A 15,149-nucleotide genomic window follows, 5' to 3' on the forward strand; every position below is an offset into this window, starting at 1 on the left:
GAGACTTTCAACAAGTCTGTCTCCTATTTCTATCTCAACCTCAGTACAAGTGTACACATTTTTAATTTTTAAGCAACACCTTCTCCCTTTCTTTCTTGCCTGTCCCTCCTGAGCAAGCTGTGCCCTTCTATACCAATATTCCAGTCATGTGTATTATCCCACCAAGTCTCTGTGATGACAACTATGTCATAGTTGTGTTTGTTAACTAGCATTTCAAGTTCTTCCTGCTTATTCCCCATACTTCTCACATCAGTATACAAACATCTCAGATACTGATTTGATTTTCCCCTGTGTTCTCTCTTGTCTCTCCCTTAATTCCTGCTATAATGGTCCCTGCTCCCCTCCCTGCCTTCCCACCTCCCCCATAAAAGTCTGTGTATACCAAAGATCTGTGTTCCTGTATTATCAATCTCTGGATAACCTAAACAGATTTTGTAAGGTTTCAGATAACTTTTTACTAAATTCTAGCCTCAAATCCTATTTTCATGCTATATAGTGCTTTAATTGATAAGGTTTTTGTCAGCTTGTAGCACAAAATAAACTGCTGATACATGCTTTAAACTTAGTAGTAGATTGTAAACTTCTCTCCCAGGGTTAGATTGCTGTTAGATCTTTATTTACATGAACAAGTTTGCTTATGAATGGCATTACCTGGCAAAATTGCGACCATTGTTTCAGATATTGCTGACTCAAGTGTTCTAATATTAACAGCAGACAATTTAATTTAAAATCATAGCACAATTTAAATCAAGTTTTCTTTAAACAACAGAACCAAGGTTTATAAAATCCCATTAGAAAATGGAGGTTTGCCCTCAGGGTGGATAATCATGAAACTGGAGTCTTCTCTTTTGTTTCATATTGACAAAGTCCCTAGAATTAGGAGGGTGGGGAGGGCTGTTTGTGGAGTTTTAGACTTAAGAATAAAAATGTCCTCAAAGCTGGGCTCTGAAGAGCATTTCTTCAAGAAGTTCCATACATGTTTTTTTAAATTATTGGAGAAACAGAAGACTATTTATTTTTGAAAAAGAAATCCTTTTATTTCATGATTTATCATCAAATAAGAGAGAATTCATTTCAGGACTATAGAGCACAAAACCAAGAATATCATGTTACAGACACAATACTAATCATACATTACACCTCAGCATGCTTTTAAAACCATTTTGCACAGGGTCATTATGTGTCAGAATGGAAAATGATTTCATAACAACATGTAAGCATTTTGGACCTCCTCATCAGAATTTACCGTATACATCAAAAATACCTTTGTGGAGAGCAACCAATTAAGCACCTCAATTTAAAAACTAAAAATTCGCTATATCTCTCATAATTGAGATACCAACTACAGTACATTTATTCCAAATCTTTTAAGAGCACACTCAGTAGTTCTTGTTAAAATCTAAGCAACAGTGTGAAATGATAGATACAAACAACAACAGAAATTAGCAAATCTAGTTGATCATCTGAGTTTAACGTAGAACCCATGTCAATATGTAATGAAAGAAGCAACTACATAGGCACAAGTGCGAATAGGCCACACTGTAAGCTGTCTTCTCTCTTTGGTAAAATCAATTAATCAGCAGGGAGAGTATTTTAATAATTTAAGTCGGAAGCAAAATTCATGCTATAAATTGTGTTTTGCTTTTTCTTATATTAATAGGATCAATTAATTATTTTCAGATATGCTATTAGAGAAATAGTTAAAAATATACACCTAATATTTGCCCCCAGTATTTCCTTGTCTTTAGATTTAGTTTATACTTAAATTAAAAATAAACAATTCCTTTCATAAATAGCTTCTCAATAGTCAATTATTTTAAAAGAACTTTAAAAATAAAACAAACACTATAAATAGCAAAATATACACAATTTCAAAGATTACATTTCGTTCCTGATTGGTATAACTTGAAAATATGTCACTGAAGAATAAATAACCTTTGGGCTTCTTAAACATTTGGCAAAATGTCAATTGTTCTTAGAGAAGATTCTTTTAAGGAACAAGGAAGTTACTTTTATAAAGCTTTTAATGTATAGACAGAATTCCAGTAATTTCACAAGAAAACTATATAAGCATCAAGATTCAACATAATATATTGGATGTTCATTTAAAAAAGGAACTTAAAAATGACAATTGAAACTCTTAAACTTAAAAGAAAATTATCGGAGCAAACCCAGGAACTTTAAGGTAAAGGAGATGGTCTGTGGGCACTTCTGTGGAAGGGCCAATTAGGCCTTTGGTTTTATGGTTCAGGAAGCTACACCAATGGTAATGTAAGGTTCTCCCTAGACCACAGTTTCTCAACCTTTGGGTTAGGACACAAAACTGGGTCACCAGAATGTTTCAAAAGGTTTTGTGGCAGCTCCTGTGGCTCTAGTCCCACGGGGCTGGCTGGGCTCACTCCCTCCTCCTAGCTCTACAACCTGTAGGGTCCCAGCACCACTCAGGTTTGGCCCAGCTATCAACAGGACAGGAGTCCAGGTAAGCCAAACTTGAGTGAGTGACACTGCAACCCAATGAGCCAAGTCATAACTCCATTCACACAAATTTAATCCAGGCAGGGCCACACCTGAGCGGTGCTGCAACCTTGCAGGTTGCAACACCCAGAGCCGAGAGCCAAGCACAGCTAGCCCTACAGCACAAGAGCTGCAGGAGCCGCCACTGTGGGGTGAGTGCCAGGCAGGACCCAACCCCCCAAGAGACAGGATCTGACTGAAACCATCCCAGGGCCTCTACCCCCAGACTATTTAGTGGGTCATGACAAGCCATAAACATTTATAAATGGGTCTTGAGCCTTTTTCTTTTTTTTTAAACCACCAACTGTTTTTTCCACCAATGTAGTTAATCCATCTCTCAGAGGTGGTGTATAGGCCAATGGAAAAATTCTTCCGTCGACCTAGCTGTGGTTACACTGGTGGTGAGCATGAAATTGTTCACAACCCTGAGCAACATAGCTAGGTTGATCTAATTTTTAAACTTAGACTCTCTTTCAGGCCTGGTCAAGGAGGAACAAGGAGTTAAGGAAAGGATGAAGGAGAAGAATGAGGGTGAAGAACACTTGGTAATAAAGCCCTCCTGAAGAAGTATACGTCCTGTAGGAGAACTTACAATCAGATTATTTAAAATGAATAAATAAAAATCCTCCTTCTCTTGAAGGGCCTGACAAACATGCATAATTTAGGGGAAAGTCACAGGGCACCCATGTTTCAGTTCCCAGGCTATCATCATGCTCCACTCCCTGCTTTGTCTTTTTCTGAAGCTACAGTGAAGACAAATGGGAAAATTGTAGGCCACATCAGCAAAGCTACTAACAAATAAAAAACAGTATTTGCAATGTCAGCAACTCCAGAAAATCTGTTTCTGTAAGAAACAGATTGATGTTCTTGAAGTTCAGGGCAAAGCGGTTTGCCATTTTTAGAAGTCCTATTTAAACTGTTAGCAAATTAAAAGGCAACTTTGACGGTTCAATTACTAGTAAGCTGTAAATAAACACCCAAACTTGTTAATGTTCTAGTTATATCCATAGTTATTTTACAGAAACATTAGGCAGAATGCTTTTCTACTCCTTGTTTGATTCCAAGCACAAGATGTAGAAACCAGTTAAACTGCACAGTCCAGCCTTTATCTCTGCAAACCTCAATCTGATCCAGGAAATGCTTTTTAGCATCTTCCTCGTTTTTACCTACAGTTAGAGCATCCCGGATATATTCAATATCTTCTTTGCTGGTTAATTGGGGCATTCCAGTCATTAGCATCATGGAAAACAGAATGATCAGCAGGTTTGTGTGATGTCGAAGAGATAGATAAGCCTTCACACAAATGTCCTACACAAGGGAAGAAAGTTTTGTTAACTGACTGAGCAGACTGAAACAGAAGGTTTTAGGAAGCTCATTTAGGAACTTGCTTAAATTTCAATTACACAATACTAATCTACCATGTTAATTTGCTAACACTTAATTTCCCTACTATTCATTTTAACAGAAACATTAAGCTAACTTCCCCATCCATTGCTCTCGATGCTTGGTAGCTATTGAGGCATGCGTCCATGTTTTGTTGAAAAAACTAAAGGGCTTTTTGTAACAGCATTACATAAATTAATCAAACATAAGCTTTTTAGTGAAAAAGAGGATTTAAGTTTAATTTTCCTAATATGTAATAATTGCCTATAACAATGAAAGAAACCTCATTAATTTACCATCTTTCTTTACAATCAGTAGCATTTCCATTTATCATAGGAGAATCCAAACCAACTCACTTTGTAATAACAACAAGGAGTCCTCGTAGCACCTTAGAGACTAACAAATTTATTTGGGCATAAGCTTTCGTGGATTAAAACCCACTTCATCAGCTGCATGAAGTGGAAAATACAGTAGAGAGGTATAAATACACATCATATGAAAAGATTGGAGTTGCCTTATCAAGTGGGGGGGTAAGTGCTAACGAGCCAGTTCAATTAAGGTGGAAGTGGGCTGTTCTCAACAGTTGACAAGAAGGGAGGAAAAAATCACTTTTGTAGTGCTAATGAGTTAAACGTAATCAAGGTGGCCCATTTCAAACAGTTGACAAAAAGGTGTATCAGCAGGGGGAAATTAGGTTTTGTAGTGACCCATCCACTCCCAGTCTTTATTCAGGCCTAATTTGATGGTTTCCAGTTTGCAAATTAATTCCAGTTCTGTAGTTTCTCGTTGGAGTCTGTTTTTGAAGGTTTTTTGTTGAAGAATTGTCACTTTTAAGTCTGTTATTGAGTGTCCAGGGAGACTGAAGTGTTCTCCTACTGGTTTTTGAATGTTATAATTCTTGATGTCAGATTTCTGTCCATTTATTCTTTTGCGTAGAGACCGTCTGGTTTGGCCAATGTACATGGCAGAGGGGCATTGCTGGCACATGATGGCATATATCACATTGGTAGATTGGTAGCACATCTACCAATGTGAAATATGAACCGTTTAACTACTTTTTATCTGGTTATTGGCAAAAGTGGAAATTAGACTGCCCATCTTACATGCAACAATGTCCGTATAATTTAGAGGACTGCAATTTAGATTTTGGGGGAAAGATTGTGATTTAAGGCCCACACCAGAATTCAGCTTTGTCTACATTAGAGATTTTTGCAGTAGTGTAGCTTCCCAGACCCTGGGGAAAGTCATACTGTCCCATGTCCCAGTTTACACTGGTTCAGTGCATCAACACTGGGGAATGGCAGTACAGTGTAGCTACCATGTCTTCCCACAGTTCCCTTAAGGTATATTTTCTTGCTGTCTATCTACTCACTGCTTCCAGACTGATCACCACCTACCAATTCACACTCGCATTTGAACCCCACATTCATGCATGGCTTACACAGCGTCTGCAACAGCACTTCTGCTCTGGTTCACAGCTATGTTCGGTTCAAATCCTCCTTTGAAGGGGGGTTCAACTCTCCTACCTTCCAACAGCCTAGCTTTATAAAAGACTTTGCAATAGTTTGACTTTTAAATGTTCTATCACCTTACAAATATGGTGGATCTGCAGGTCACTTGGAATTCTGCACTGCAAGAGCAATGAAATCCTTTCACACTAAGATGATGCTAGAATTGCTTTTGATTCAAAATAAAGGCTCAAAACCAGCAGCGGGTACTCACTTACTTTTAGAGGCACAGGTTGGAAAATGGCAGCTGCCTTGTGTTTAGAAATGGAAATTTCATTTCAGAAAAGCTTATTTAAAGATGGAACAACACATATAGGTTCAAATATAGAAGATTTTACCCGAAAAAAATGCCCACTTTAAATATCTCAGAGCAGCAGCACTGGAAGCCATTATCTTGTTATCTTTCTTAAGCCTACTAAATTGGTTTCTTCTGCAGGTCCTATATAACACTACAAAGTCATGTGCTTAGCCATTTTAGAAGGCCTCGTTGTTAAAGTGGTAGCACTCCAGGGAAGGAAACACTATCCTACACTTAGGACATATGAAAAAAAAAAACACTACAAAACCTGCCACAGTTCAGGACAACTGGAAATTTCTATTCAGAAACAGAATTCCAGGACTGAAATAGGCATGCAGATCAGGAGTGAGCTTCCCTGGCATAGCAGTTAGAAGTATGCACAGCACCTGCTCACACTATGGCTGACTCTAGCAAATTCCATTAGTCTTCTCTAATTTTATATATATCAAAACTTAATAATAAATATAAATGGTCTAGTGAAAATGATTCTATTAACTGGGTCTAACAGAATACACCCCTGTATTCATATCCTAAACACTATTGTAATAATTTTGTCCAAGGCATGTCTTGTAAGGTGTCATCTGAAATCTTGTAATTTGTTGGTCAGTATCGTCCTGATAAAATATGTGTGGCAACATTATATGTAAAGTTATAAGATTGCCCTGTATGATGTTCTTAACACATGTTCCAAACCCCACAGCCCTGCCCAAACAGAAATAGCTATTTTTCTGACTTTTATGTCTCATTACTTGTACCCACTTAAAATCTTCCTCTTTGTAGTTAATAAACATGTTTTATTGTATCATCTAATCCAATGTGTTTAAATTTAAGTGCCTGAATAATTATCTGAGATAATAAGACGCCATATCATTCCCTTTAAAGAGTAACAGAGTTAAAATACTTTGTACTCTCCAGGAAAAGGCTGAGCAATACAGGGCATACATTTCTGGTGGGAAAGGGGATGTGGTGTGGTCACCTAGCAGTATAACCAAGGCTGGGGAGAGCCACAGTGTAACCCAGAATGGTTGGCAGGCTGCAGTTACACACAGACACTCAGGGTGTGGTTTGCATGCAAGAAGGCTGTTTGTGAGTGGCCCAAGTGGGAGCTACTTCAGCAAGGCATTGTAAAGCACCCCAGGTTGCAGGGCAGGGCTGACACAGCTGCTCATTAGTCTGGACTGTATCCTGGTAGGTAATACTGGGTGATCCCATTCAAAACATGAAATAGAGTAACAGGTCTTCCCATTCATTTCCATTGCAGGGTAATGCTGTCCCATGCAGCTCTGTATGTGCCTTTTGAATTCTAGTTCCCATAATCATATAGGTAATTTGAGAACTTAGTTGGGCCTAAAATAGCCCAGAATTTGATTTTGGTTCAGTACATTTTATTAACAGGGAAGTCTTAAATTTTGAAGACTAAGGCACCAAATGTTAGTCTCAAAAAATAAAACACTGTTTAACTTATTTATATCAGAAGATTGACTCCTTACCTGAAATTTACTGAAATGCAGACTTGTCTTCTTTCCAGAAGTTCCCATGACAAAAAGAAAATCTGGTGTCAACACAAAAGGGACTCTTTCCTTATTAATTCCAAGGAAGCTTTTGTAATTCCCAAGAATATGGCCAAAGTCAATATGAAAGAGATTACCTTTATAAGAAAGTGAATTCAAGATTAGGCTGATAAATAAGTAGCAGACAAATATTTCCACTGGCATCCATAATACTATGGATAGCAACCTTTTAATGGTTTATCTTATATTAGTTTACTAAATATAACTCTGGTTTACTAGAACAGACTATCTGTTCTCCTTTTTATACATCATCATATCCTCTGAGCAAAATATTTATTGTTCAGATTTATTTTTTGCATCCCTTAATAAGCAGGCAGAACTGCTATATCTTTATCCATTTCTGTTAGTGGCATTGTTACTATTGGGACCTTATAACATATACATCACAAGTCACATGATAAAATAAGTTGTACCATGAAAACTTGTGCCTTAAATCCATATCACCATATACCCTTGTGGAAAAGCCCTCATAAAATACAATAGAGATGAAACCAATGCAGTTCCACAGAAATGACTCCTTTAGGATTTAATACATAATACAACCCTTTCTGTAGTTATTTTTTAACCACAATATAGATATCTGTAACAAAGATACACTATATTCTGTATTCATTAATTCTGCAGGATCTTTTCATAAAGGTATATATGAGTTCATTGGAAACCAAGTCATTTCACTAACAGCCCAATTCTGCCCATTAAACTCAACCAGAGTTGCATCCATGTTTCTGATGGTAGAATTAGGGTGCTAAAGTTGTTGATTTTGTTTTACTTTTTTGGAATTTGGGTTTTACACACATTAAAAAAAATACACAGGAAAAACAGCTGAAATAAATGTCCATAAAGCTACACCAGTATCCATGCACTTCAATAAAAATGTTACCAAACCTATTTATGTTACATGATTAAACATTTCCACCCTAACTTCTAGTCAGTGCCGTCTTACATATCAGTGATTCAGTTTAAATACTAATGTTAATAAATAAAAGGTACACAGATATGATGAATAATGAGTAAGATGTAAAAATCAATTAAATATCTGTTAAAACACACAGCTAATAAAGCATACCCAGTCCCTATTTTAAGTATGTCATTCATAAAAAACCTCACCTGATTCTGTAATCATAATGTTGTCATTGTGTCTGTCTCCTATTCCAAGTACAAAGGTTGCCACACAGTAACCAGAACAAGAATAAACAAATCTTTCCACTGCTGCCTGAAACTAATTAATAGCAAGAATAAAAGTAAGAATATTCTATTGCTTATATCAGTGTTTCTCAAACAATTTATCATTGTAGACCACATATGCGGCCCACAATGTGGTACCTGGGCCGCAGATTGAGAACCACAGTGGACCCCGCAAACCTCCCCACAGACCCTTATGCCCAGCGCCTCCCACCCAGATTCCCCTCCACAGATGGGGCCAGGAGCAGAGTCCTGGGTGGGAAACCGGGGGGCGGGAACTCTGGACCCCGCCATGCGGGGCTGGGTAGCAGCCCCGACCCTGGACCCCAGACCCCTGTTGCATGGGGCCTGGCGGCAGCCTGGACCAGATCTCTGTTGTGTAGGGCTGGGCAGCAGCTCTGACCCTGGATCTCCACTGTGCGGGGCTGGCGACCCCGACCCTGGAGCCTGTGGGGCCGGGTGGCATCCCTGTACCCAAACTCCTGCTAGGTGGGACTGGGCAGCAGCCCCAGAGCCCGTACCCTGTGGGGCTGGCTGGCAGCCCCAGACCCCAGATTCTCGCTGGGCTGGGCAGGGCAGCCAGGAACCCAGACCCCACCACACAGCCAGGGGACCTTCACCATACAGCTGGGCTGCAGCTGTGTGCTAATTGGGCTGCATGTGGCCCGTAGGCTGAGAATCACTGGCTTATATAGAACACTTCACCTTCAAATCTCTATATAGACATTAAGAGCAGGATCCTACAGTGCACTCAGCACCTTGCAGGATCAGGCCCTTATTAATTACCACAACACACCTGTGAGCTACATTTATATTGTTGTCCCAATTTTACAGAGGAAAAACACGTGCAGAAGATTAATGATTTGCCCAAAGCCACACAGCAAATCAGTGTGAAAGCCAGTGTCAGCTCCCAGTCCCATGCTTAACCCTAACCATGCTGGCTTTTACCATCTTCCTAACAGTGCTTGCTTTAATCAGCTCGCCATGCATCACTTCCAAATACCATCCACAAAAGGGATAAAAAAGCACCTTGTTACTCAGGACTATGACTGTTAGCTTTTGTTTTGCCCTGTTACATGACACCCCATCATACGCACCCTAGTACTTGTTCTGCTACAACACGCAGTAACATTTATTTTTAAAGGAAAAACAAACTACGTTAATGAAACCTGTGAACCAATTTAAAACAACAACAAAACAGAATAATTTACACAGAGGATGCAGTGTGTGTGTTACAGAACACTTTTGGGACTTTCAATGGGACTTGTGCACCTAAGTCACTTAGGTGCTTTTGATAATCCAATTCAAAGTGCAAGAATTTACCTTTTCTTCAATCACACATCTGTCTTTCAGCCACTGATTTAGTATTTCATCCTTAAATGCACCTGTGTTGCCAACTGTACTTTGCTGAATTTTGGCAATTGTTGTAGCATCTTTCACAATTTCAATCATTCCTACAAAAGACAAGGAGGAAATAAAAATTTTATTTTCTAAAACATTTTAGTTATTATAAATATAAAACCAATGCTGTCTGCATATTATTTCATAGAACCACAAAAAGTCACAGATTGAAGGTCTTATATTCTGTTGAGATATTTTACATTAGGAGGTTGCATTGTCACAACTCAGTCATTTTATCTCAAAGCAACACTACAGTACAAATATTGCAAATGTAATATCAGGGTATCATCCATGGCTTTGTGGTTCTGTGCTACTATTTCACACACTATCTCCCCTCTCCCCTGCTCTTACACATAGATACTAGGAAGGAATATCGGGATAGTTTTCTTTTCTCTTTCCCTTTCCGATCCCTGGGAGAGATTCCTGATGGCTCCAGTTCTTTTGTGCTGTGCTCCCTGCACTGCCTCAAGTTTCTGGCAGCATGGGGAACACTCCTGTGCTCAGCATCCTGCATGCTCTGCCTGAGTACACATTTCTATCTGTCTCGGTTCTTAGCCTGAACTTGTTACCATAGTCTCTGAGGGCCTCACAAATAAGAGAAAGACAACATAGTAATCTCTTCCTCCCCCCATACTCTCTGCCAAATCCTCCTACTGGGAGGAAATAACTATTTAATTCTGAGCATGTGTGTAGTTTTTTTTTAAAGTAACAATTATTATGATACAGTGAAGTTAAAGTATAATGAATTTTACATTTTGCTTTGCACATGGTGATGTTCACAGCCACTCTTATCTCACATGGAAGTGAATTCCAGTCACTTGGTCCAGCTATTAAGACGGATATCTCTCCTGTGCACAAAAGCCTCCCTCTGTTGGTCAACTCTTTTGTGGTTCCAGTGGAACACAGCTATCCTGGGAGGCCAGTCAGAGGGAGGGGTGATCTCTTAGGTTGCTAGGGCCAATCCTATTGAGCATGTTGATTACTGGGAAAACGCACTTGAATTTGACTCTGTTTCACAGGGAGGCAGTGCAGAGAGGAAAGCACCGGGTTGATGTGCTTCTGGTAATCTGTGTTGCTAAACAGGTACTTTCTACACTCTGTAGACTAACAAATTTATTGGAGCATAAGCTTTCGTGGGCTACAGCCCACTTCATCGGATGCATAAAATGGAACACATAGTAAGAAGAAAATTATATTTATATACACACACATACATACAGATAAGTTGGAAGTTGCCATACAAACTACGAGAGGCTAATTAGGCAAGATGAGCTATTATCAGCAGGAGAAAAAAAACTTTTGTAGTGATAATCAAGATGGCCCATTTGGACAGTTGACAAGAAGGTGTGAGAATACTTAACTTTAGGGAAATAGATTCAATATGTGTAATGACCCAGCCACTCCCAGTCTCTGTTCAAACCCAAGTTAATGGTATCTAGTTTGCACATTAATTCAAGCGCAGCAGTTTCTCCTTGGAGTCTGTTTTTGAAGCTTTTCTGTTGCAAAATTGCCACCCTTAAATCAGGTTTCAGAGGAACAGCCGTGTTAGTCTGTATTCGCAAAAAGAAAAGGAGTACTTGTGGCACCTTAGAGACTAACCAATTTATTTGAGCATGAGCTTTCGTGAGCTACAGCTCACTTCATCAGATGTTGATGAAATTGCCACCCTTAAATCTTTTACTGAGTGGCCAGAGAGGTTGAAGGATGCACCACACACAATCCATTGTCTACAGCCTAGCTCTAAGATAGAACCGCATTTGCTCCAATCCCTCAGACAGAGACAAACATCTACAAGATCTCTGCCAAGCATTCTTAAAACTACAATACCCACCTGCTGAAGTGAAAAAACAGATTGACAGAGCCAGAAGAATACCCAGAAGTCACCTACTACAGGACAGGCCCAATAAAGAAAATAACAGAACACCACTAACTGCCATCTTCAGCCCCCAACTAAAACCTCTCCAGCACATCATCAAAGATTTACAACCTATCCTGAAAAATGATCCCTCACTCTCACAGATCTTGGGAGACAGACCAGTCCTCGCTTACAGACAGCCCCCCAATCTGAAGCAAATACTCTCCAGCAACCAACACCGCACAACAAAAACACTAACCCAGGAACCTATCCTTGCAACAAAGCCCGATGCCAACTCTGTCCACATATTTATTCAAGTGACACCATCATAGGACCTAATCACATTAGCCACGCCATCAGGGGCTCGTTCACCTGCACATCTCCCAGTGTAATATATGTCATCATGTGCCAGCAATGCCCCTCTGCCATGTACATTGGCCAAACTGGACAGTCTCTACGCAAAAGAATAAATGGACACAAATCTGACATCAGGAATCATAACATTCAAAAACCGGTAGGAGAACACTTCAACCTCCCTGGCCACTCAGTAAAAGATTTAAGGGTGGCAATTTTGCAACAGAAAAGCTTCAAAAACAGACTCCAAGGAGAAACTGCTGCGCTTGAATTAATGTGCAGACTAGATACCATTAACTTGGGTTTGAATAGAGACTGGGAGTGGCTGGGTCATTACACATACTGAATCTATTTCCCTAAAGTTAAGTATCCTCACACCTTCTTGTCAACTGTCCAAATGGGCAATCTTGATTTTCACTACAAAAGGTTTTTTCTCCTACTGATAATAGCTCATCTTGCCTAATTAGCCTCTCACAGTTTGTATGGCAACTTCCAACTTATCTGTATGTATATATATTTCTTCTTACTATATGTTCCATTCTATGGATCCAATGAAGTGAGCTGTAGCTCACGAAAGCTTATGCTCAAATAAATTTGTTAGTCTCTAAGGTGCCACAAGTACTCCTTTTCTTTTTGTGGATACAGACTTACACGGCTGCTACTCTGAAACCTTTCTACACTCTGTAACAGATGGAGCCTCTTCAGAGCTGGCAGCTTCATTCACAGGTATAATGATCAGCAATAATCACATCCAGTGGTCACAAGCACATGCATCCCCTTGCTCACATCTGAGTCTGACACAATAAGATGCAGCATTCTGGCCAACAATGCATCAGAGAGAGTGTTTTTTAGAGCAGGGACTGTTTGGGCATTCATTAGCAGTGAGGAATGCAGAGGCCCGCAAGGCTGCAAACTTGATCTTGAGGCACTACACATGAAGTGAGTCCTTCAAAGTGCTTCCCTCTTCCCACCAAAATCATCTTGATTTTGCTTGCATCCGGCTTCAGCTGGCTGCTCTCCCATCCAGGTACTGAAAAACGGTTCTTTTCTATATTTGATGTTAAGGGAATTTAGAACTGAGTAGTCTCCATATTGCTGGAACTTCAATCTGTGTTGGCTCACAAACAGCAGCTTCATATATAAGTTGAATAACATTGGGGAGAAAAATGAGATTTGGGGAAATCTGCAAGTGAATGCTCTGGCAGACCACTTGCCTATCATGACCCTCTGGTTTTGGTCCAAGAGAATGTAACCTCCAGGAGACCTCAAAGTGGTGCACCAAAGAGTCACATATTGAAGAACACTAGTTTAACCTGAGAAAACATACAGTAATGAGCTGAGACTGTCCCTTCATTTGACCAACAATCTCCTTTTTTTGTGGTATGGAGGGGTACACAATTCTTAGATCCATCACATGGAAAGGGGAATCTATGAAGTACAAAAGAATATATTTTCTTGAAATAAAAAATTGGGAGCATACTAAAAACCCATAAAAGAAGAGAGAGTAATGTGAGCTATAAATTGAGTTTAAGGACCTTGTAATAACTGGCAGATTTTTCCCCCCTGCAATTCTATTTTTACATTATTGGATAGTTTTAAGATAAATTTATATGGAATAAAATTCAGTCTTACAGCTTCTGGAAAATAATACGTTTTCTTAAAAAAGGGTCTAACGAAGAGGCCGCAAAATTTGAAAACGTTTTAACATTAACAATTAATGGTAAAATACATGTATCAAGTAATATTTTCACATATCATTCATGTTTCATTTCCTTTGATTTTTATTTTATATAATTTGAATAGTAATCTCTGATTTTAAAAACATAATATGTATCAAGAAAGAGAAATATCCTTTATATAGAAACATCCTGCATTTTCATAAGCATGCATTTGGGACTACTGCATTTCTCAGAAATCATGAAGTCATGAATGCGTAATGCAGGTGACCGCAAAGCAACCTTGATGAAATCTTTCCACTGCAACATCACATATTCTCTATGCCACATATTTTTAGCTTTTAGAAAAATTACTTTAGAGAATTCTTAATTTTAGCAGTACTGCTTTCATATTATTCTGCCTACAAAACAGTTTCTGTTGCAGGGGGGGAAGAGGAAAGTTTAAAAAAAAAAAAAGTGTATTGTGAAGAATGTGGGAAATACCTGTATTATTTTCTGTGAATATTATGTAGACCTCTGCCTATTTGATTACTATCATGCTGTCATCTGCTATGTGGGTGCAAAAAGTTAACTCAGTCCTGGGAAGGTCTGCGTGTCTCCAGGAAACCAAAGTTAATTACTTTAGTCCTTGTCTATGCTTAAAAAGGAATGCCAGTATAGCTATACTGACAAACCCTGTAGTGGAGATGCAGCTTGTACCATCAAAAGACTTCTTTTGCCAGCATAGCTTAAACCTGTTCCCCAAATGGAATAAGCTACACCAGCGCAAAAGGTATAACTTTTTGCTGGTATAACCGTTTGTGTACACTGGGATTTTTGCTAGCATAGCTGTGTCAGTTAGAGGTGACTTCCCCCCACTCCTAACCAACATAGCTATGTTGGCAAAACTTTTAAGTGAAGATTAAGCTACAGCCATGTTTACACTAGAATCACTTTACTGGTATTTCTATACTGGCAAAGCACTCTTCGTGTGGATGTAGCTACACCAGCGAAACTGCATTTTGTGGTGGAATAGTAAAAACTATCCTCACAAGTGAAACAAACTATTCCAGTAAACGTGCAGTTTTGCTGGGATAGCTACATCTATACTAGGGGCTTTTGTTGACATAGCTATGTCAGTAAGGGGTCACACTTCTTCACGCTCCTGAGTGACATAGCTGTACCGGCAGAAGTCACCAGTATAGATCAAGCCTTAGACAGCCCCAGTCATACACCAAATAATACTGGTGTCAAGGCCTTTGAAGTTTTGTCCCTGTCAAAGTTGGACACAGTACTCCCTTGGCAATGAGGGGATGGGGGCATGGACACAAAGAACAAAGGAGCGAGTTTGATTTTAAAAAGGACACCCCCTGAAGTTCAGGAGAGATGGAGAAAAACAGGGTCTGCAGAAAAACAAATTGTAACCTG

General features: G+C 39.3%; 1 protein-coding gene and 1 long non-coding RNA gene across 3 annotated transcripts in view; one reads left to right on the top strand and one right to left on the bottom strand.

Moving 5' to 3' along the window:
- Positions 1–15,149, top strand: part of LOC140905338 (uncharacterized) — a 45,758-nt gene that overhangs the window by 25,845 nt on the left and 4,764 nt on the right. The window lies entirely within an intron of this gene.
- Positions 1,062–15,149, bottom strand: part of PIK3CG (phosphatidylinositol-4,5-bisphosphate 3-kinase catalytic subunit gamma) — a 53,425-nt gene continuing 39,337 nt past the window's right edge. For both annotated transcript variants that reach the window (XM_073328471.1, XM_073328472.1), the window contains exons 8-11: positions 9,780–9,910; positions 8,382–8,493; positions 7,194–7,351; positions 1,062–3,822 (exon numbers count right to left, since the gene is read on the bottom strand). In XM_073328471.1, coding sequence (XP_073184572.1) covers positions 3,541–3,822; positions 7,194–7,351; positions 8,382–8,493; positions 9,780–9,910 — 683 coding nt within the window. In that variant the 3' untranslated portion in view covers positions 1,062–3,540. The remainder of the gene's footprint in view (positions 3,823–7,193; positions 7,352–8,381; positions 8,494–9,779; positions 9,911–15,149) is intronic.

The sequence above is a fragment of the Lepidochelys kempii genome, chromosome 1, assembly GCF_965140285.1.
Source record: "Lepidochelys kempii isolate rLepKem1 chromosome 1, rLepKem1.hap1, whole genome shotgun sequence".
In the NCBI taxonomy this organism is placed as follows: Eukaryota; Metazoa; Chordata; order Testudines; family Cheloniidae; genus Lepidochelys; species Lepidochelys kempii.